This window comes from Papaver somniferum, chromosome 9 (genome assembly GCF_003573695.1).
Source record: "Papaver somniferum cultivar HN1 chromosome 9, ASM357369v1, whole genome shotgun sequence".
NCBI lineage: Eukaryota > Viridiplantae > Streptophyta > Magnoliopsida > Ranunculales > Papaveraceae > Papaver > Papaver somniferum.
In genome coordinates, this window is record NC_039366.1 from 58,834,263 (window position 1) to 58,859,355 (window position 25,093).

The 25,093-nt window shown below is 36.8% G+C and overlaps 1 protein-coding gene and 1 long non-coding RNA gene across 2 annotated transcripts; one reads left to right on the plus strand and one right to left on the minus strand.

The window, feature by feature from the left end:
- Positions 1 to 18,386: 18,386 nt before the first annotated feature.
- On the plus strand, positions 18,387 to 20,498 carry LOC113309341. The gene is made up of 2 exons (XM_026557764.1): positions 18,387 to 18,580; positions 19,472 to 20,498. Exons 1-2 carry the CDS (start codon positions 18,447 to 18,449, stop codon positions 19,671 to 19,673), a joined length of 336 nt encoding a protein of 111 aa, XP_026413549.1. The 5' UTR covers positions 18,387 to 18,446; the 3' UTR covers positions 19,674 to 20,498.
- A 1,056-nt stretch (positions 20,499 to 21,554) lies between these two features.
- Positions 21,555 to 24,720, minus strand: LOC113308744. Its single transcript, XR_003340036.1, has 6 exons — positions 24,558 to 24,720; positions 24,259 to 24,308; positions 23,631 to 23,837; positions 22,945 to 23,311; positions 22,195 to 22,646; positions 21,555 to 21,974 (listed from the first exon to the last, which is right to left on the minus strand). It is a non-coding gene; the product is annotated as an uncharacterized LOC113308744 (long non-coding RNA).
- Positions 24,721 to 25,093: the final 373 nt, after the last annotated feature.

A 25,093-nucleotide genomic window follows, 5' to 3' on the forward strand; every position in this document is an offset into this window, starting at 1 on the left:
AAATTAGGTCCTCGGATAGCAATCAACAAAACTCCTTATCCTACTAATTTTTTTAATGCCTAGAATACCCCCAATTAATTAGTACTAATGATTGATTAACTAACTAATGACTGATTAATTAAATGAAGAGTCATTTTGATATCAGAATTTAAACATAAAAAAATAAAAAAAAATCAAAGATCAAAAAAATTTGATTTTTTCTTCTGAACTTGAACTTACGGCTGGGAAACCTAACCATTAATACAATAGACAGTTGTGAGTTCATATTTTCCCAACGTAGAAAAATCCAGGGTAAATTACAATTGGAAAATCTGGAATGAAAATTTGAAATGCGGTTGGGTTTCCTTACTGTAAACCATAAATACAGTTGGGAGTTCATGTTTTCCCAAAAGTAGACATATCCAGGAAAAATTTAAAAAAAAAATGAAAATTGAAAATACGGTTGGATTTCCTAACCGTAAACCATAAATACGGTTGGGAGTTCATGTTTTCTCAACCATACAGATTTTCTACGGTTTGGAATTTCATATATTCTGAACCGTAGGATTGGTTAACGGTTGAGAAATCCAACCATATTCAGTTATAAACTAATTTCCAAATCCCTAGTTTCATCAAGTCTAACCTAGTCATGAAACCATAAAAAAAATGTGGGTTTTGCAATTTTTATTCAATCGAATCTATTATTAGCTAAGATAATCATCGTTGAAGAAGAAAAAATAAAAAAAGAGGCAATCGAGGAGAAGACAATAAGAAAAAGAGAGACACTTTCCAAAAGGAACTTGTACTCCAATTAGTTGTATTGGTATCTACAGTCTTGATTGAGATTTATTTCCGACGTCATGGGTTGTTGAGTTTTGTTGCTGAAATCATCAGTAATAAGTACAATAGTTTCATCATAAAGCTTCCCATCAGTAAGGCGGTGTCTGATGTTATCAATCTTTCTTGAGATGACGGGCTCATCAATCTCCATGGAGCTCAACTCGTCCGGATATTTAAGATGTGCGCGAAGGCAATTATCCTTTTTTTTTAGGTTTTAGTTTTTGATTTTAATTAGATTTAGTTTTAGTTTTTTATTTAATTAGTTTAGGTTAGGGAATTATGTTAGGGGGGAAAACGTGTGCAGCTCATTGTTTATTTTCCTGTTTGAAGAACCCACAATTATGTTAGATTACATGAATAATTAGGAGGTATGAATTACAGATATTTAAAATAAAAATTTTAAAAAGTCAAAATATCCAAGAATTAATGTTAAATTCTTAAATAACGTTTTGTGCAGTTAAAATTCCTAAAAGAGCTCCCTAAAATAACTCGCTCTATTGTTTTTAAATAAAAATAGATTGGAAAGCCAAATATCCAAGAATTGAATTAATGTTAATCCCTAAAAAAACTTCATTTCTATATTTTTTTTACCATAATATATGACTGGATAATTTATGTTGATAATCGTAATTTTCACAAAATTAGATTTCGCGAAATCATTATAATTTACTCTCTGAAAATTCTAGTTTTCATAATTAAGTGATGATACCAATTTTCACAATTCAGCGATACTACGAATTCTGACAAGTATTGTTTTGAAAAAAATACAATTATCACCTAGTAGCGATTTGAAAAAAAATGCAATTAGTTGAAAATTCTAATTTTCTCACTGAGTGATAATCTCAGATTTTACTTTGGATAATCAGCTACACCGAAAACTCTAATTTTCATACTGTGTGATAATGACAAATTTCTCTTTTAATAATCATATACACTGAAAATTCTAAATTTCACAATGAGTGCTAATCGCAAACATCGCTTTTTACAATCACCTACCAAGGTTGTTAGAATACGGGCATCCAATTCAAAACCAATTGGCAATGAGTGGAGATGCCCAAAGGATTATAAACCGCAGGGTCTTAGATGCCCAGACAAGGTGAGACTAATAATCTCAACATGCCCCCTCACGTGTAGCCTCGTTGGGTCTAACACGTGACAATTAAATCGGGTGACGCGGAGTAAAGGCGCGGTAAATGACTCGTCGCAAATAGCCTGCTCTGATACCATGTTAGAATACGGGCATCCAACTCAAAACCAATTGGTAATGAGTGGAAAGACCCAAAGGATTATAAACCGCAGGATCTTAGATGCCAGACAAGGTGAGACTAATAATCTCAACAAAGGTAACATAGGTTTTGCTAAGAAAAATATCTTAAATTTGTCAGCTTGTATGAAACACCACATCACTCACCCACCGGCATTAATGTGCACTAATTCTACGCATGATCAAGAATCTTTGGTTGCTCTATTGCGGCTTCATTTTCTGGACTCACGGCTGCAAATTAAAAAGGAGACACAGGAACACTTACGTTTACAAGGAACCAAACAAACAGAAAACGACCAAACTCATTTTGAGATTGCGTAATCAAAATGGGTTAAGTGGCAAAATGCCCAAAATGAATCCAAGATTGTGAAAATGCCCCAGACGTTAGTGAAAAGATTAAAATGCCCAATTCAATTAGTTTTGGGGCATTTTGATCAAAATTGAGCATCTTGACCGGTTAATGTAGTTTTGAAATTCCATTTTTATCCTTTTTAATCAAATCGCTCCGATCCGCCACTACCACCGCCACCACCAAACGAATAACCACCAACCACCATTGCTGTCACCACCGCCACTGCCACCACTACCACCACCATCCCCACCACCGCCACCACTACCACTAGAACAACCACCACCAACACCAACACCGCCACCACCACCGCCACCACTATCACCATCACTGCCACTATCACCGTCGCTGCCACCACCATCACCACCTCCTGAATCCTAAATTTTGAACCCCAAACCCTGAACCCTAACCCCTGAACCCTGAGCTTTGAACCCTAAATTTTAAACATTGAACCCTAAATTATGAACAATGTACAATTTCAACTGCTTGACTCTCTCTAACGGAAAATCTAACGGAATTGGGCATTTTAATCTTTTCCCTAACGTCTGGGGTATTTTCACAACCTTGGGGTCCATTTGGGGACATTTTGCCACTTAATCCAATCAAAATCTAGAAAATTAAGGGCGATTAATATGACGATCCATTGTATTTGTAATATTGGAAACCTAAATAACAGGGAATAACCCAGTTGGCCAGGAGTCGGGCTCCCAAGTGTTAGGTCGGGTGTTCGAATCCCGCAAGTTAATCATGTCAAAAATATTGGAAACCTAAATAACAAGTCATCTTTCCATTATTTGAGTTATGTATCCGGCAAGCGGAGGTCATATTACGCGAAAAGAAAAAAACCTTTTGATCAGTCACATAACCTAAATAACAAGTCATCTTTCCATTATTTGAGTTATGTATGCGGCAAGCGGAGGTCATGTTACGCGAAAAGAAAAAAGCCTTTTGATCAGTCACATAACCTAAATAACAAGTCATCTTTCCATTATTTGAGTTATGTATGCGGCAAGCGGAGGTCAAGTTACGCGAAAAGAAAAAAGCCTTTTGATCGGTCACAATATTTTAACTTCGGATTTTCAATCAGTTTTATCTGCATTTGCTAGATTTTTTGTGCTTATAACAACATCTTAATAAAAAAATTACTATAGTGTGACTGGCCGAACTTAATAATCCAATAGAAAAAATTGTTAATCAAACACCAGCAAAATTAAGAAGATAAACCTAAAAAACGCCGTCAAAAAGCCATGACTGATGACTAGTTATTAATGAAATTATATTATTAATAATACATAATAAATAGATGTTATTTAAGTCCATCCGAAAATGTAAAAATTTGTATTTACTCTATAACTATAATTTTTAGCTGTTGATTGTATGATTTGGGCTCAAATTATATACCATCTTAATGATGGGTCTTTGGAATAGAGAGGGTTCCTCGGAAATTTCCACTATGTTAGTTGTCAAAGGATGTCTTTGTATTTTTGTTGTAGATTAGGCCTCCTAGTCCACATTTTAGAACATTTAAATTCAAAGGAACCCTCAAAACCAAATATTTGAAGTCCCTATCATTGGCTTCTAAGATTATGGGTGATAGGATCCGGAGATACCTATATGTGATAATCGCAATCGCACGGTATCTAACTAGTAGACAGAGGCAAGTACGGGTCGAACCCACAAGGAGCGGTGGAAATAATCTAATCAATATCCTAATGAATTAACCAGAAATGATTTTTGGGATTTTAGAATTGAATTCGAAACAATAAAAATGAATAAAAGGAATTTACAAAATGCAATGAGAGAGTTTCGATAACCAGGGTCTACGGATTCCACCATTATTTCTATTCGATGCCGAAAATGATTCACAATTCTAAATACGCGTCTATATCTTTGTTCTATTGCAAAACCTATTATCGGTATATTTTCTCTAATACAACTTGCATCTCCTAAGCATAACCCATCAAAGTCTCCAAAGCATGGCTTATCAAATTATAATGGCAAGCAAATCACTGAAACTATGTATTTATGCATTTAGGGTATTGTATTACAAAGCCGATGAAACAACAACAATTATTCTATAGAAAATCAATAGAGCGTAAAGATAAAATTATTTGAATCAATTCATAATTGCCTAAAACCAAATATTATCAATTTAATCATGGTCTATTGTTAGAAATGGTTTCCACCGAAGAACCCTAGTTATGAAATTTAACAAAACATGGAGATGGATTTCTTAAAACCTATAAAAATAAATTACTAGGAAAATGAAAATAAATCAATCGACTGTGCGTCAGCACAATCGAATCGCCTCTCCTCCTTTCCTTTGGTTTCTGCTCCAAGCCTTCACGGAAATTCACAGTAGCACCGGCGGCGACCTCCTCTTCTGCTTCTGTTCGTTGGCTTCTCTAGCCTCCAAACCGGTCTCTGCTTTGTTTCTGTTCTTCTGGATTGAAATATATAGCTCTGCTGACGAATCCCAATAAGACCTAAATAATAAGAACCATGATATTGGGCATACCAAAAACTTCCAAGGCATACAAAGGACTAGTCCTAACTTGGGTGACCTTATAAGGGGTACCCTATGGGTGGTTTAATTACCTATATTCCCTTAAATCCTATAAATTACTAATCTATCTCTAACCTTAATACAAAAATCTATAACCATAAACCTAAAATCAGTTTCAACCCCTTCTTCTTCCTCCGCATCCTCCACAGCCGAACCCACCTTCTCCTCTTTTTTTTCATCGTATCATCGCCGAAATTTAATCGTCGATTCGTGAAAATTTAGTCGACGATTAAACTCGTCTATATAATGGTTCGCCGTAAGCCAATATCTCGTTCTAATCGAGCTATTGAACAACCCATTGAAGAATAAGAAGATTTAGAGAGTGAAGAAGAAACTCAAAATCAACCACAAAATCAACCGGAAGAAGAGATTGAAGAAGAACCAACTCCAGAAATGAGAATAAGAAGGTTAGTTTTACAAACCCATGTCGTATTTGATGTTTTTGATTGGTTTGATTGATTTAATTCGTCAAAATCATGTTTCTGCGGCGGTTACAGGGTATGGTTCGGCGCAAAACAAATCTTAGATGTGCGCCGAGCTGTTCTTGAAACTGAACCCTGAAAGTGCATATGAACGGCTCGACATATATCTGAAATCCGTTTTGAGCCGAACTTAGTGACACAGAGACTTATATTTAGGATCGGCTTATTCGATGGTGTTAGTTTTGTGCCGAATATGTTTTGTGAATTTCAGAAATTTTGCATGTGCGTAGGATCGGCTTGTATGGTAGTATTAGTTTTGTGCCGAATAATTGTTGTTTGAATTTCAGAATTTTTGCATGTGCTTAGGATCGGCTTGTATGGTTGTGTTAGTTTTGCGCCGAATAAAGGTTTCAATTCATAATTCTAGATTCGGCTTATTCGATAGTATTAGGGTTGCGCCGAATATCATTGTTAAAATTTCATAAATTTTACAAGTGTATAGGATCGGCTTATTTATATGATATCATGTTGCGCCGAATACATGTTTGAGTTCATAACCATAGACTCGGCTTATTGGACAGTATCGGTTGTGAGCCGAATATATAGGATCGGCTTATAATTGTTTTGTGGTATGAGCCGATCCACTCTCTGTGTAAGCTAATAAAAATTCAATACATGATTCGGCTCATATGTGTTATTTCGGGTAAACCGAGCCTTCTTATTTTCTTACAAGTTTTTGGTTTTCCAAATCTCTTTGTTGTTCGAATTAGTCTTATGACTTTCATACTTGTGTCAGGACCAATGCAGCTACAAAGAGGAAGAAGATGGAGGTAACACCTTCTACTTCTAAAACTCCCGATCCTAGAGGAGGAGGTAAGAAAAAATTGGGAGCGGGAGCTAGAGGAGGAATTTAGAAGAAGAAGCTGAACAAGTAAGAATTGAAAGACAAGAAGAAGGAATAGCTGAAGATGAAGAAGTTGATGATAATCAAGAAGTTCATCAAGAAACACAACCCCAAGGAAAACCCAAGAAAGACAAGAAAGGTAAGAAGGTGGAAGAACCCGAGAAAGAGAAGAACGATGATGATCGACGGATCACTGGTTTACACATTCCTGATGAAGATGACGTAATTACACCTCGATCAGATGGTTTGCCTCATGGTCTTCCAGAAGATGGAGGAAATGTGTTGATTGGTTATGCCGATTCTTGGGCGAAGAAAATTTATGAGACTCCTGATCACAACCGTGCAGTCCGAGTATTAAGACACCAGAGGGCAGCAGAATGGAGTCTTGATGAAGAGGTTCCTGAGGTGATTGCTACCGTCCAACCTGGTAATGATGCGTCGAAAGATGAAGACCAAGGTGGAAGAAGAGGTGGTCGTGCAACTAAGAAGAGGGGTCGTGGTTAAATGCCCTTTTATGTACACTTTTATGGTACACTTTTTCTTAAGTTTTAAGTACACTTTTATGGTGTTGCAAACACCTTTACTTTTAGGTGCTGAACTTTGTTTTTAATGGTCCTTCAGGTTCGGCTTTTTCTATAATTTGAGTTATAAGCCGAGCCTTAAAAATCATTATTGGTGTAATCCAGTATTGGTGTTCCTCAAGCGCGATCAGGTTGATGGTCCTCAATTTCATGTTTTAGTGATCCTTGGTATCCTCGTGAATTATGTCTACTGGATCAGGTTGATTTTCCATGGGTCCAAGCACGATCTACAAAGAATATCACAAGGTTAAACACTAGAAAGGGAATATAATAACAAGGTTCGGCGCATTCAATAATCACATTATGTGCCGAACTATAAACATTTACAGGTTTCGGCTTATACGATATCCTCAATATGTGCCGAACCACGAACAATATTTTAACCCAAAAATAAACAAATTCATGTTCGGCTCAGACGATAATCATATTATGTGTCGAACCTTGAACATAAGAGGTTTCGGCTTATACGATATCCTCAATATGTGCCGAACCACAAAAAATATTTTAACCCAAAAATTTACAAATTCATGTTCGGCTCAGACGATAATCATATTATGTGCCGAATCTTGAACATAAGAGGTTTCGGTTGATACGATATTCTCCATATGTGCCGAACCAGTAACAATATTTCAACCCAGAAATTAAAAAATTATGTTCGGCACATACGATTTTGGATATGTAAGCCGAATTAGTAATGATTCTATTCCGGGCTATTCAGGATGTTGTTCGGCTTACTATGAAACTTTCATATAAGCCGAACTAGTGTCTAGCAAAAGGGTTGGAATTGGAAATTATAGGTTCGACGCATGCAGTAAACAGATTCAGTAAGACGAACCGTTCATCAATTGGTAGATTCGGCTCATAGATGTGAGCCGAACCTCAATCTGTTTCGCCGAACCATGATTCAAAAAACCTAACTTTTGATAATTGAGAGTTATAGAAGTGACATTAAGTATAGGATATAAGTGTACCTGTGTATTAGAAGCATTGGGTTCCTCATCAATGTCTTCATCATCAGGATTTGGCTCATAAAAATCATCATCTTGAGTTTGTGTTTGAGTTTGAGCTTGAGTTTGAGTGGGTGTAAAATCATTCTCAAAATCTAAGAAATCAGCCATTTCTGGATCATTGTTGTAGTTGATATGTATTTTCCTAGGTTTTTTAGATGAATGATGACCCTCCTCATCCTCCATTGAATCAAGAATTAGAATTTTCTCACTTTCTCCTTCTCTTTCTCTCCTTCTTAACCAAACCAAAACTTTGATTTTTTTTCCACAAATTTTTCATCTAAACAACTCTTATAATTCTGAAAATTATTTTAATCACTAAACAAAATATTTAATCACTAATCAAGATTATTAACACTAATACGTAAAGGACATATTTGCCATTAAAAAAAATTTGGGTTAAGGGGTTATCTGATTTTGCTATTTCACAATCTTTTTTGTCTTCATTCAATATGCCTTGAAAGATTTTGGTATGCCCAAAATCATAGTTCAATAATAATGCCCAAGGCCCAGTCCAATAACCACCATTTCGCAACACCAGGCAAATACCAAAATCCGGGCACTGTCTATTTCAGTTTTTCTGGCCGTGTACGCACTCTTCTCTTCTGAATCTCTTCTCAAGTCTAGCCAAACATCAGCTCCACCAATTACTCTCTTTGTCCCTTGATTTCGCACACACAGACTTGCCTTCCAAACCCTGTGTCTCAAGTCTTTGTTTGCTGCCAATCCATTCTTCAGTCCATCTAAATCTCGGTCAGAGCATTAACTCCTCTTCATCTTCTCACTGCCAATCCTCCACCGAAGTCCAGCCCAATTCAATTCTTCTCAAACTCAGGTTACGGCACCACTTATTTTCATTTCTGACTATACCCATGACAGTCCTTTTGAGAAGCATACTAATTTCAGTTCATACCTAAGCTCTTCCATACAGCCACCACTGGTTGTCATAGCTCAGGCCACTGCACCGGTCCCTTTCTGACTCGATTCTGGCCACAACAGCCAACACCATTCTTCGCCTGAATCCTGAGGTTCTCGATCAAGACCAACTTCACAATTTACTGAACCTTCTCAAACCAGCGTCCACAATGTCTCCTGGTCATTACTCAAACCCATCTCACTAATCGACTGCAGATTGTATTCATCTCGTTGCGGCTTCATTTTTCAAATCAGTCTGCGAAGTTTCCCTCTTGACCGTGACTAAAATGGCTGCTTGGAATGACATACAACACCCGATCACAGTTTATGCTCAGATCTCTTTTATTCTCATAACACTACGACCTGCTTGAATGGAATGGGAAATGTTCTTCTTGTTTTGACACATATAGAGATGTGGTGAAATAATTAGACACGTCCCACTATTCTTCGGGCTCCAGTAAGCTTCACTTGCTTTGTAATACAAAAAAACTAACTCTTTGTTTACCATTTTCTTTCTGTTCATGAGTGGGTGCTTAACAAATGTGAATAACATGGCAGTGGCAGACGCATTTAATTAACCCATCTCCTTTTGGTGTCATGAGTAGCGCATTTGTTTTTTTTACGTAGCAAACACCATTGTAACTTCCAACTTAGTCACTTATCCATGCGGTGAACGAATTTACTTGTATTTTCTGCAAAAACACTAAAATAGAGTGATTAGTTAAAATATCAAGTCCTAACTAATATAAATATAGGTATAAAATGTAGCACATACGTGTTTATCAATGGGCCCACTAGGTGGGGTGGTGGTGGTGACATCTAATAATATCTCCAAGTAATATGAAATTGTTACTAAGCCGCTATATCTAAGCTTAGGAGGTTACGACTTACGCGGTAGCAAATTAGGAGGTTACGCGGTTAGGCCAGTACAGTCACCGCTACTCTTTGCACTTTACTGCTTTAGGCGGTGGAGTTGCTGGAGTACAATTCATCTTGACCAAACTCATATTATTATCCCATTTTGACGTTCAATTGTTCTTGATATAATATAAGACGTTCAGCCGTTGATAAACATATTCTACCCGTGTTTTTCTTATGTTACGTTTTTCCAATATTCTACGTGTATGCTAAAAATAAGCATTCTGTAAACGTCCACTCACCAAGGGTAGGCCTTTCACCACGTGAATCTGCAGTGCGTTGGTTTTGTGGGCCCATCTCGTAAGGGTTTGAAAAGCAATTTTTAGACTCTGTGAAACACAAATAAAACCTGGCGTTTTTAGGGGCCACCCCAAAGGATTTAGGGGCCATCAATTTATACCCAGCCAAAAACTCTAGTTAAGGGGTACCCTATATGATATTGAAGTTACATAAATGCCCTTCTGGTAAAACTGTATAAAAACCAAATCAAAAAAAATTCTACTCATTTCAACTCTTCTTCTTCCAGTTTCATATTATCTTCCGATTGTGGAAGAAAAAAAAGTTTTCCTCGTTCAACCGAAACATCGCCGCGAATCGTAAAATCAAAACATCGTCGATTCGATTATAAAAGAATGGATAAGAGAAATGAAACCCACAGATCTAGAACCAAAAATGTTGCTCGGGGTATCGATCCAAACATTGGAATTTTAGCAAGAAATAAAGAAATTCTTGCTGCAAATGAAGAAGAACGCGAAGAACGCGAAGAAGAAGTACCCGGAAATGTAGTCGGTGGTGGCGATTCCGAGACTCAAACACTTCGTCAACTTCAAATGGCCGTAATTAGGTAAGAATCTATCATTCTTGGGGTTTATTTCGCTTTAATTCGTCGAATCGAGAAAAAAAATTTCTAGGGTTTTCGGTTATTTATCCAGATTCGGACGATATGCATGCTCATTTACTTCCGAATGTAGTCGTGTTCTTCATTTTTCAAGAACGTCGACAGTATTCGGGAGAAAGATTTGATGATTATCTGCCGAATATTGGTGGCCATATCTTCCTGGATACAAACTGCTAATAATCGGTAGTTTGATGAATTTTTTGGCTACCGAATATATTTAAGTAGACACAAAGTATTCGGAAGAACACTCACTACCGAATGTATATATTGAAAAAATCTCAAAATTTCTGATATAGGAAAAATCCCATTTTGGGGCCAGTATTTATTCGGAAGACAATATAATGTTTTATACCTCCGATTGTGTAGGATAAAATTTTAGAGTTTCTGAACTCCAGTTGATGAATATTCGGTTGTAAACATGTTTAGTTATATTCCGATTGTTTTTCATTCGGAAAAAATATGTGTCTTCTTACTTCTGAATTTGTACATTCGGGTTATAGATGTGCACTTTGTCTTCCGATTGTGTAGGATGAAAAATTTACAGCTTGTGAACTCCAATTGATGTATATTCGGTTGCAAATATGTTTAGTTAGCTTCCGATTGTTTTGTATTCGGGAACAATATGTGTCTTCTTACGTTCGAATGTGTACATTCGGGTTATATTTCCATACTTTGTCTTCTGATTCTATAGTTTGTAAATATTGTTCCTTTCTTTGTTGTTTAGACAAAGTCGAGAAGGGAGGAAGAAAGTGACAGCTAGTGCTAGGAGGGAAAGGAGTGCCAAAGATAATTCAGGTGCTCAACAAAGCGAACAAGAAAAAAGCAGTCAACAAGGAGTGCAACCAACTGTTGAACAACAAGGCAGTGAACAAGGGGTGCGACCAAGTGTTGAACAACCCGCTCAACAAAGTGCAGGACCAAGTGTTAAACCAGTTGATCCAGTGGCAAGAGTAGAAGAAGAAGGACAACCAAGTGGTACCCAAAAAGCCAAAAAAGGAAAAGATGTTGTGAGGAAGGATATTGCTAAGAAAGCATCACATCTTGTCCCTCAGCACTTGAAGAAGAAGGGTATTCCAGCAGGCACAATCCTTGGACTACCAGCGGATGGAGGAAAAATGCTATTTGGATACAAAGACTCATGGGCCAGAGAAATATATGAAACCGAGGTAATAAAATTACTATTTTTTATTAATGTATTGTCTATGTGTTATATCGTAATACTTGTATTAAGGATTTTTTTATGTACTTTAATAGGATCATCAAGATGCGGTCCGTCTACTCAAACCTAGGGCCGCACCAACAAAAATGCTTGCGTGGCCTTTATCCGGTGAATGTGAAAGGTTCAAGACAATTGTTGCCAACTCGGGGTTAGCTAATGTCGCCGAGAATTCATTTTTGGAACATGATCGTGTGGACATATCGGCGTTCGTGGAGAGAATGTATCCTGAGACCGATACTTTCCATATGCCGTTTGGGGAGATGACGATCACCCCGGATGATGTTGTGCAGATTCTTAACCTTCCCGACCAAGGCACAGCTGTGAAGTTTAACTACACAAAGCAGTTAAGTTGGGCACAACTTTATTCTCTAACTAACAAGTGCTTAGGTTGGGATGAAGAGACAACAACAGCAGAGTTTAGGAGGCATGCCAGTTATAGAACAAGACAGATCAACATTACAGCTTTGATGAATATGTTCCGAGGCACCTTGGAGAAGGAAAAGAATGGAACGTTAACTGATGAGCAAGTGAACCACGCTGCCACTGCATATCTCCTCTGTGTATTGGGATGTGTCATATTCCCCAATACTTCTGGCAACCGGATCGACGCCAACCTTATACAACTTTTGGATCCTCTCCATGAAGTCGGTGACTATTCTTGGGGCACGGCATGCCTAGCATTCTTGATGGAAGAGTTGAGAAAGGCGTCGAGGCTAGGAACCTGCCAAGTTGCCGGGAACGTGGCTCTATTGCAGGTTTTTTCTTTAACTCTATAACTCACTCTATAGTTATTCGGTAGACAATACATATGATGCATATCATAACTCCAAAGGACGCATATTCGGTAGGAATGATCCATCTTATTTTCCGATGTTGTTATTCGGTGGCTAGGTACTTAGTTTTATTTCCGATTATATATAATCGGAAATATGTTTTGAATTACCACCGAATATACAGGCCAGAAAAACTAGAGGTTACTGAACTCCAAAGGACGCATATTCGGTAGGAATTGATCCATCTTTTCCAAGTGTTTGTATTCGGTGGCTAGTACTTAGTTTTATTTCCGATTATATAATCATGGAAATATTTTTTTGAATTACTACCGAATATACAGGCCAGAAAAACTATAGGTTACTGAACTCCAAATGACGCATATTCGGTAGGAAATGATCCATATCTATTCCGAATGTTGGGTATTCGGTGGATAGGTACTCAGTTTTGTTTCCGATTATATATAATCGGAAATTATGTTTGGAAATTACTACGAATATACACAATCTATTACTAAAACTTGATTTCTTATGTATATAGGCATGGATCTATGACCACTTCCCTATCCTGAAGTTGGCCGGAGAGAACCCGGGGTGGTGCAAAGGTACTCCTAGAGGAACAAAGTATATTTGAAGACACCGTTCTAGGACAAAAGAGCAGCAGTTGATTCGCATGAGGGAGATTTTGACCAATTGAAGGCCTCGGACGTATGCTTTGATCCATACAAGGAAGATCGAGCAGTGGGCATATAAATTTTCGGTCGGACTTGTCCCTTTATTTGGACCATTGTGGCACCCCACAGGATATGTGATGTATAATCCCTCTAGGGTTATGCGACAACACGGTATATACAACCAACAACCTCTGGAGAAAATGGGGATTACTACAAATTGGAGTTGGAGTTGGCTCTTCTAGTGGTGATAATCTTACAATTGTTCACACAGGCCACCTACTGTTCTTGATACTGGGATAAGAGGAATGACTTTCATTATCGACACTGTAGACGAACCAAACCGAGGTGATGAAAATTTCTCCAGACTATATGAGTTGGTATACAAGGTATCACATCCTTGTGGTTATCCGTGAAATCAAATCCAACACTACTGCGGCGGGTTCAAGTTATAATTGTATCATCAAAGAAAACCAGCTGGTTATGATAGACTGGTGCGTGTTCTTATATTTTGTTCATTTTATATGATTCCTATAATCTTAGGTAATTACCGTTTGATGTTATGTCATTACGTATAAAAAACAGGTGAATAGGTTCAAGCGTGTTTCCAAAATGTTAACTGCATGCCTGAAGAGCGGAGATCCCATGCAGCTGAGAAGATCAAAGAGGCTAGAGATCTAGTTGATATATGGATAACGAAGATTATGCTGCCCAGTTTGGGGAGAAAGTCACGAAGAGGCATCCCCCAAGGTGGCAGTATCAAAGACGGGTAAAAGAACTCGAGCTTCATCGAGCGCTGAAGCTGCTCAACTGAAGCTGCTCCAACACCCGGGTCGTGCAGGACGGGAGGTAGTCACGGTCGTAAAGTAAAGAAGAGCAGATAAATGACAATGATTTTGTTTGTACATTCGGAATTTGTTGGGTAACTAGTTAGACAAGTCAAATGACAATGATTTTCTGATTTTTGGGCCATCGTACATTCGGGACTTTACAAAAAAAATTATCCTCCGAATATTACAAGTTCAAAACAAACCATGCCATGGCTCTAGGTGGTTCCAAGGGCCAATATAGAAGGTTAGACAACCCATATTCGGAAGTTTGGGTAACTGTTTACTTCCGATTATTCAAGTTCAAAATTTGAAAAGTATCAGTTTTTCCCAAATTCTGATTTTTGGGCCATCGTACATTCGGGACTTTACAAAAAAAATTATCCTCCGAATATTACAAGTTCAAAACAAACCATGCCATGGCTCTAGGTGGTTCCAAGGGCCAATATAGAAGGTTAGACACCCATATTCGGAAGTTTGGGTAACTAAGTTTACTTCCGATTATTCAAGTTCAAAATTTGAAAAGTATCAGTTTTTCCCAAATTCTGATTTTTGGGCCATCGTACATTCGGACTTTACAAAAAAATTATCCTCCGAATATTACAAGTTCAAAACAAACCATGCCATGGCTCTAGGTGGTTCCAAGGGCCAATATAGAAGGTTAGACAACCCATATTCGGAAGTTTGGGTAACTGTTTACTTCCGATTATTGCAAGTTCAAAATTTGAAAAGTATCAGTTTTTCCCAAATTCTGATTTTTGGGCCATCGTACATTCGGGACTTTACAAAAAAAAATTATCCTCCGAATATTACAAGTTCAAAACAAACCATGCCATGGCTCTAGGTGGTTCCAAGGGCCAATATAGAAGGTTAGACCCCATATTCGGAAGTTTGGGTAACTGTTTACTTCCGATTATTGCAAGTTCAAAATTTGAAAAGTATCAGTTTTTCCCAAATTCTGATTTTTGGGCCATCGTACATTCGGACTTTACAAAAAAATTATCCTCCGAATATTACAAGTTCAAAACAAACCATGCCATGGCTCTAGGTGGTTCCAAGGGCCAATATAGAAGGTTAGACAACCCATATTCGGAAGTTTGGGTAACTTTACTTCCGATTATTCAAGTTCAAAATTTGAAAAGTATCAGTTTTTCCCAAATTCTGATTTTTGGGCCATCGTACATTCGGAACTTTACAAAAAAATTTATCCTCCGAATATTACAAGTTCAAAACAAACCACGCCATGGCTCTAGGTGGTTCCAAGGGACAATATAGAAGGTTAGACAGCCATATTCGGAAGTTTGGGTAAATGTTTAACTTCCGATTATTTCAATTTCAAAATTTGAAAAGTATCAGTTTTTCCCAAATTCTGATTTTTGGGCCATCGTACAATCGGAACTTTACAAAAAAATTTATCCTCCGAATATTACAAGTTCAAAACAAACCACGCCATGGCTCTAGGTGGTTCCAAGGGCCAATATAGAAGGTTAGACAGCCCATATTCGGAAGTTTGGGTAACTGTTTAACTTACGATTAATTCAATTTCAAAATTTTAAAAGTATCAGTTTTTCCCAAATTCTGATTTTTGGGCCATCGTACATTCGGAACTTTACAAAAAAATTTATCCTCCGAATATTACAAGTTCAAAACAAACCACGCCATGGCTCTAGGTGGTTCCAAGGGCCAATATAGAAGGTTAGACAGTCCATATTCGGAAGTTTGGGTAACTGTTTAACTTCCGATTAATTCAATTTCAAAATTTGAAAAGTATCAGTTTTTCCCAAATTCTGATTTTTGGGCCATCGTACATTCGGAACTTTACAAAAAAATTTATCCTCCGAATATTACAAGTTCAAAACAAACCACGCCATGGCTCTAGGTGGTTCCAAGGGCCAATATAGAAGGTTAGACAGCCCATATTCGGAAGTTTGGGTAACTGTTTAACTTCCGATTAATTCAATTTCAAAATTTGAAAAGTATCAGTTTTTCCCAAATTCTGATTTTTGGGCCATCGTACAATCGGAACTTTACAAAAAAATTTATCCTCCGAATATTACAAGTTCAAAATAAACCACGCCATGGCTCTAGGTGGTTCCAAGGGCCAATATAGAAGGTTAGACAGCCCATATTCGGAAGTTTGGGTAACTGTTTAACTTCCGATTATTTCAATTTCAAAATTTGAAAAGTATCAGTTTTTCCCAAATTCTGATTTTTGGGCCATCGTACATTCGGAACTTTACAAAAAAATTTATCCTCCGAATATTACAAGTTCAAAACAAACCACGCCATGGCTCTAGGTGGTTCCAAGGGCCAATATAGAAGGTTAGACAGCCCATATTCGGAAGTTTGGGTAACTGTTTAACTTCCGATTAATTCAATTTCAAAATTTGAAAAGTATCAGTTTTTCCCAAATTCTGATTTTTGGGCCATCGAACATTCAGAACTTTACAAAAAAAATTATCCTCCGAATATTACAAGTTCAAAACAAACCACGCCATGGCTCTAGGTGGTTCCAAGGGCCAATATAGAAGGTTAGACAACCCATATTCGGAAGTTTGGGTAACTGTTTAACTTCCGATTATTTCAATTTCAAAATTTGAAAAAGTATCAGTTTTTCCCAAATTCTGATTTTTGGGTCATCGTACAATCGGAACTTTACAAAAAAATTTATCCTCCGAATATTACAAGTTCAAAACAAACCACGCCATGGCTCTAGGTGGTTCCAAGGGCCAATATAGAAGGTTAGACAGCCCATATTCGGAAGTTTGGGTAACTGTTTAACTTCCGATTAATTCAATTTCAAAATTTGAAAAGTATCAGTTTTTCCCAAATTCTGATTTTTGGGCCATCGTACATTCGGAACTTTACAAAAAAAATTATCCTTCGAATATTACAAGTTCAAAACAAACCACGCCATGGCCCTAAGCCTAATCGGAAGTTTAGTTTTTATTACCCTTTCGATTATTCTAACCGAATATTACAATCGGAACCAAACAACACCATAATCGGAAAGAAAGTTGACTCATACCATAACCGAATATTACAATCGGTAGTTTGTTTAACAAAATAATCTACCGATTTCGTATAATCGGCTAGTTTTTATATTAATAATACTCCGATTACATCCATTACATAAAATTCAAACGGCCTTAACCTTACAATTTCGTCAAAAGCACCTAAATCCATACTCCTAATTGACCATAAAAGTATTAAAACAGATCATAACTTCCAGTGACCATAGAAATTGTCCCTCTTGATTTTGTAGCATCCTTCATGTTCAAATCGTTTCCCGTAGAGGTCCACATACCGGCGATCCGCAAGATTTCTCTGAAATTACGAATGAGTAACAAGTTAGTACTAACTTTTGTTAATGTGAGTTGGAGTTACAGAGATACTTACTCGTTTTTCATACGTCCACCAAGGAAAAGCGTTCCTAACAAACCGTTCCTCATCTTCAAGTTTGTCAATCTCCTTATCGAGCGCATTCTTTCTCATCTTAATGTCATTGGATGATATTCGAATTCGATTACCATCTAAGGCCTCAAATACCATTAAGATACGGTTCCATATCTGCTCTTCGGATTCTGATTTGTGGATCTTGTGAACACGATCATGAGTAGTTACCACAACCCACGCTCTATAAATAGCACAATCTTCTTCTTCGGCAAAAGCAATATCCATGTTTTTTGTTATGAAAATTAAAACTGAAGAGAGGAAAGAGTTTGGTGCAATTGGGGTGATAGATATGAGTTTCTTCATATAGGTTTAGGGTCCAACGGCTCTTTTTGTTTTTCCCAAAAACTCCAACGGCTAATTTGACGAAAGTTGAATGTGGAGAAACCAATAATCGGTAGGTATTAGATTTAGCATATCTACCGATTATGGTAGCTTTCAAAATTTGAATTTGCGGCAACTTATAATCGGTAGGTTTTGTAATATATTTAACTCCCGATTAACGCTGAATCCAAAACACGAACCAAGAAATACTGCACCGACTTTAATCGGAAGTCTGGGAAATATTTTGGCTTCCGATTGCATTCGGAGGGTAACAATGTTATCATATCCTCCGAATATATAAGGGTAATTTCGCCATTACGAATCACGCGAGATAAGGACTGGCTACATTTTCCCTTTGGGTGACCTTTTTTGTTTTATTATTGGCCCCTAAATTCTTTTGAGTGACCCCTAAAAACGCTAGGAAATAAAAGGCGCGACCGAGCTAGAAATATAAACGTAATATTTAGGTTCTATATAACTCCGTGAACTCCATCCAGAAATTATAGCAGAACAAATTTTAACCAATTTCAACTCGAACAATGGCCTCAACTCAGGAACGAGATGAAGATTTAAAAGAAACTCAAGAACCGGGTAATGAAGATGTAGAAAAAGAGATTGAAGAGATTATTGTAGTAGTGCCTCCCAGGGATGATTATCGTCTCCACACTGTCAGGTGAATCATAAACACATTTTCTATAGCATATTCTTGTTTTCTTCATGATTCGTTCTACTGTTTTCTCTAATTCATCATTCCGCATCACTTTGCACTTCTCTTTTTATCATAGCTTTACTGTGTGAACTCAGCCTTTTTTATGATTTGTTTTTGCATCTTCGTCTAAATGGTTCTCTCTTCTATTTGTTTTAAATGGTTCTGTTTCTTTTCTCTCCTCTTTACCGAACAGATCCTTTGTCCCTTAATTTTGAAGAATCATGATTTTTTGATCATGAAAACTTAGAACCCTAAAAGTTCAACTTCCGATGACACGTGGTAAATTAGCCCGCATGAAAAACACCAAATTTTCACTGAAATTTGCGATATTTTTATTTTAAAAACCCTCTTGAACCCAAAATCAACAGTTGATATTCAATTTTAAGGGGGAAAAACATCCAGATTTTTCAACTGAAATCACAAAATCTTAGATCTAAAATGAGTGAAATCAAAAGATTGATATCTTTTTGATTGAAGTTTCCATTACAAGAAGTGTTATATTCAAATAATGGGTTAGTAATTTTTGATTTTTAATAGCTTATTTGAAGATTTTAATAATGAGTTTGTTAACAGACTTCATATCATCATTAGATACAGTGTATCTACAAGCTGCAAGTCCATCAGATAAAGTTTTAGCATGATTAAAATATTGTTGCATCGTGAGATTATCTTTCGATAGGTTGTGCAGTTGTCTGCGGTGAGCAGCTGTTTTCGGGGAAAATTCCTTTTCTAGAGTATCCCGTACTGCTTTTGATGTGTCAAGACCTGTGACTTTTCCAATCACGGATTCAGTTAATGAAGAGACAAGACAACCTAGCAGAAGTTGATCGATGTCTTCATGTTTTGTGTATCCAGGATTAACGGCTTCGGAATTTGGAAGGGTTCGTGGGGGAAATGGAGTTGTCCCATCAACGAATCCAATGAGTTTGTATCCTCTCAGAACTGGCTTGAAGAGGGTTTTCCAGAGAATGTAATTCGTCTCAGTGAGTTTCAGTGTGATGAGATGATTGATATGAACGTTTTGAAGAGTATTAATGTCAGCCATTGGAAGAGATAAGTTGTCGCGGTAGCGTTGTTTTCAGGATCTCTGGCTGATACCAACACAAGAATTGGTTTTGGTGAATCTTCCACAAAAACGTGTGGAGTTCAATCTGTCTATTTATAGAGTTGTACATATACAAAGTCAGTTTTACAGATTCTATTTTTCAGGAAAGTTACAACATTAAATGGGAAATTATTTAGGAAGATTAGACTCAGTTGTTGTGGTCAGCTGAACTAGTCAGTTCAGAGATTGTAGCGTTTCTGGTAGAGCTAGCCTTGACAGTATGTAAGATCGAAAATGGTTCAATCAATCTTCAAATCGTCAAACCGAAAAGATGAAGAGGAAAATAATTCATGGCTTTGTGATGATTCTCGCTCTAATCCTGAGATTCTATCTTATCTCAATGGAAAAAATTCATAGGTTGATTTCTTCATGGAAGGTATTATTAATCTTAGTTAGATCTCATTTGGATATCAAAATTATCCTGATTAAATTGAGTATTGATAACTGAAATCTAGTTTACAATCGTTTTCTCAATTTTTGATGGGGACTAAATATATGGAAGATGAAGAAGTAGAAGTTACACAGAGAGAATCACGTGATTGTTTCCCTACGTGGATTATGTATTTTCATATTTTCTTGTTTTATGCACAGTAAGGCGTGCCACGTATGACAGGAGCAGAGCATTTACGTTGTTTTATGTCTATTTACTAGGATACGACCCGTGCCGTAACGGCCCGGGTTTCTATTTCATGTTAAAAATAATATTTTTTTTTTTCTTTCTTGCAATACATGTAGGTTATAAACCTATATAAAACTCATGGGGAGTTGATTTAGACACCGCCGTATCGATACTCAGTTCTTGGTACATTGGAAGCTTTTTTTCTTTCTGAAATACACATCCTTAGAATTATTGTGGTTATACTTATTTATTTATTTATTTTTTGAATAAATTTGGAGTTTATTTTCGACATTGCACACATAAATTTTGTATATCAAAACTCAATTGGTATTGTTCAATTAACAATCAAAGTCCACTTCCACTATGAACAGAACGTTGCTCTCTGTGTTACTTACGATTCATTGATGTTCAACTATTTGCTTCCCTTTTGCTCACTAAGATGCTTCTTAAAGTTTAAATGCAACTACTCATTTATAATCTGAAATCATTGTTTTTCTATGATCCGTTTGTACCGTTTGTAGTATGAGCGTCCCTGTCTTCTTCCTGCCATCAGTTGGTCGGGTGGTTGTCGTTGTTGGAGGACCACTGTAACTTATCGGGGAAATAGTACTTTTACGATCTATTTTGCATTTTTGACTCCCTGGACTTATATACAGATTCATTGTGTGATTTCATATTTTAGGACCGAAGTATTCATTCAGCTATACATCCCCTTTTTTTTATTTGCAAAAATGAAAAAAATACTTTTCCTACGACGGTTTAGTATATTTTTCTTACTCAAATTTTTATTATTACATTTTTTTTTCAGTTATCACGTAATTGTCATCATTTTATTTTTCATGCCATGTTGTTCATCTCTCTCTCTTTTCATCATCTAATTCAGAAGAAAAAGAATTAGCCATGTTAATAAATGCCTCTAAAACCTGCTATGGTCAAAAAAAAAAATCTCCTCCCTTTTTCCAATGCATCAGATAATAACGGAGATTGAGTCTCTCATTTTAAAAATTCTTGCTCAGAGTGCTATGGTCCAAAGACCGAAACATCTTCTGGATAGCCATACAGCTCAGGTCTGCCGGAAGCATCTCAAGTAATATGGGGAATATATGCAGTAATCTAAGTCATAATGATAGTGTCCAGGTTATACCAGCTCACATGCCTCCTCCCAAAGGGCAAGTTATAGTGGTTGGTTACTGGTTAGACAAAGCGCCCAACAATTTGTTCTCTGCTTTTTTGGATAACTTTCAATTCATTCATTACTGCTTAAACCTATATATGCAGCAATGTCGCATGGCATATACTGGTAGTTTTACACATTGCAGTTTCCACATGATCATAAGCCACCCAATCAAGGACCCATAACAATCTGATCTACATGAACTATGCTGAGATACAATAAGACCATCTAAGTAGGGAAGTTGACTGAGACCAAGGGAACAACAAAAACCCAAGTATAATACATTTTAAAAAGACCGCAAACTCCAACGCTGAAGGTATCTAAATCCATGCCTAAGCAGGACTCATCCTGGAAAACACTTACATTGTGACTTTTAGAGTGCAGGCATATTGTAAGTTGACCTATCTTCTTCAATATCGTTCTTGATGCACCCATTTTCCCTCAGCAACATAATCCACCACTGAAAATTTTATTCACCAACGTGAACAGGGTTGTTATATTCTTAAAATGTTAACGAATAAAAAATGCATTATCAGCCCGGGCAACGACTTCGTTGTTAAAAAAGACTTCTAGCAATAAAACCCTCTATATATTTGAAAACGCGACTGAAATTCTATATCTGGAAACCCCGGATAAAAGGAGTAATATCTGAAATGGAGAGTTAAGATTGGAATATGTACCAGTGAAGACTTTAATACACACAATTATTGGTTGACCTCACTCAGCATCCTATCAGAATATCCCAACATCTCCTGATTATTTGGCCTTATCACGGTTGTCACCTCACCGGAGATATAGTTTGTCCGTCTCGGGAGTATGCATCTGCAACACATAGCTCGAAACCTAATTGTCTATGTAAAACCCCGTATAGGACTTCAAATACATGACTCGGGGAAGGACCTGCATAGAAGAACGTTTGTTTGACAAACAAATTTAGTATTACATAGATTTTATATTTTAATATAGATGTATCTATCCTTAGTGATAATGTAGCACCAAAACCCTGTGAACGTCCATCAATGTAGAGACGCTACATTGGACTAAATCCTCTCTGCCCTTCTCATTGATGTACACCAAAACTTCCCCCAACAGAGAAGCACCAAAACCATGGATTTCTCTGATAAAGATGTTCCTGCAATCAAACAATTCTTCATTCAATAAAAGTTAGGTTATCACAGCACAATTTTGTATGATAAGAATCGGGCATATACAAAAGTGGGAATTCATGTAAGAATGGTAATGAAATAAGAACCATGTGATGCAACATTGTAGAAACAACAAACCTCCAATTCATCATCTGACATCTTACCTCAAGCATAATCAAATACATGTACTTCGTTTAGTGTAAGCCAAGATATATATTCCAATTCCACTATAAGTTCCAAAATAAATGGGTTGATATTCATGTAAGGTATGAGGAAATTAATTACCGGGGCTTCAATGTCAATAGTTGAAGTAAATCATTTTTGTTTCCTTATTTGAAAATCTTGTTATTACCCTAGAAAAGCTTTCTCAATGGTTTTCCACAACAGCGACAAATCTCAAAGTCACATCAGCTACACACTTTCTCCACCTTTCTGTTCTTCATGCTTCTTGTGGTTCTCTTCTATGTACTTTCCATTGTTGTCCTTTAATAATAAAATGTTTTACGGCCTTTCTTAATATCAAAGTCATTGCACTGTACACATCCCACCTCGGCACTGATCAACTCCTCGCAGCTACCAATAATATAGTGTTACTCCAGACCACTATTGGCTTCATTGCACATTTCTTCGCGGTTGAACTTGCCTAGTAACACTTTAAGCAACATAAAATGCAGTCAGTAATACTGATAACAACATTACCATAGTTTTTTTGTTTTTTTCCCCTCTATGTTTCAATAGATAACCTCCAATGTCGATTAACCATTTTTTCGTAACTTATCTTAGAGTTCCCCAAGTATTTGGTATTTTCTCTAAGCATTTACGGAAATCAGAAAACCACTTCAAAGAACATTTTTCAAGTACAGGACATAGCGAAACGTTTTTGGGAAGAACAGTTAAAACTGCTTAGCACCATCAACCCAGACAAAAAAACACGTACACCAAATATACGAAATTCAAAAAAAGATACTCACCATTGAAACTAAGCATGCGTCCAACTGTAGCGGACTGTACCACTTCCCATCTTAGACCTTTCAGCAAGTGACCACTTTTATGTTTGATTTTTGTTCAACAATGGTGCACTCCATGATTTTCTCAAGATTTTCATCATTTATATCAGCCTCGATCATCAAATCCTTGGGATCTTTTTCCTCACATAGAAGAGATAAGATATCATCCTCCTGAAAAAAAAATATATAAGTAATTCTCGTTAATATGCTACAAAAATAAAGTAGTAAGTTCATATGCATGTGGGTTGCATTAGACGGTAATAAGCATGCTTAAGTAAACAAAAAAGCTACCGCATCTTTCTCCATTAGATTACTGATTCCACATTTTTTCTTTACTATCAACCACATTATTCTTCTAGCCTTAGTTTGGTATGAATTCATAACGATAGGATCAAGAGATTTTTTTCTCTACTATAAAAAATATCATGAAATTTCGTTCCCGACTTCTCATTCATCTCCACCAAATTGCGTTATATGAAGTGAACAATATGGTGAATGGTTTAATTCTTAAACCTCCCACCTGATATACAAATCAAGCCCTAACCTACACCCTAAAATAAATCAAATCAAGTGAAAATCTTTGCCAACATACCTGAGCCGGATGCTGGCTTGAATCCCAATATATCCTTCGCCAACAAAAATCTGCAAAAATATATCAAGATTTTATAACGACCACTCAAGCTGAACGATTTAATCAAAGAAATATTTCATACAAAATAACAAACGAAATTGTATTGTAACAGAAGAGGACAATAGGTGGACGGGGAGGATAATCAGGGGAAGAAAATCTGTAGTGGAGAGAAAGATCAAAGGAGATCAAGTACCTAAAAGAAATCAAAATACCTATTTTAGCAAGAAATTAAAATACCCATTTAAAAGAAATCAAAATACCTAAACACGGTAGAATGCTAACCCAAGGTATAGATTACTGATTGGTAACAGTGGATCGGGTAAGGGTAGGCAACATGATTTTCTTGAACGGGTGAAGTGAATATAAAGGGTGAAACATGAATGGGGATGTTAATACATTCAATGTGGGAAGTTTTTTTTTTGGCGAAACGGAAGGCCAATAATGGTAGATATTGAAAAAAAAAATTGTAACCGTGGAGAGTGTGTTTATGAACTCCCCCTTTCTGTGTGTAACGGTTGCAGGAGTTGATTCTGGGACGTCGGATGAGGGCGTAGAAGAGGGGTGCATTTTGAGCCACGATTTATCTCCTGCATTTTAAGACGAATAAAAGCCGTTGATGGCCTTAAAACACCTGTCTACATCCGTCGGATTGGGCAAAAAACCATTTGTTTTTGTAAGATAGATAATTGGAAATTTCACTCTGCAGTAAAATAGTGAAATTAAAATCGAATCTGTGTAGTTAAAATAGTGATGGAAAGGAAATATACTGATGTTACTTTTTATTTATCAGGGAGAA

Excerpts from the sequence above, each read along its gene's own strand:
- LOC113309341 (XM_026557764.1), top strand. The coding sequence starts at position 18,447 with ATGGCCTCAACTCAGGAACGAGATGAAGATTTAAAAGAAACTCAAGAA. Across the intron at positions 18,581-19,471 it reads TATCGTCTCCACACTGTCAG|GATTAACGGCTTCGGAATTT; the intron begins GTGAATCATAAA and ends TTGTGTATCCAG.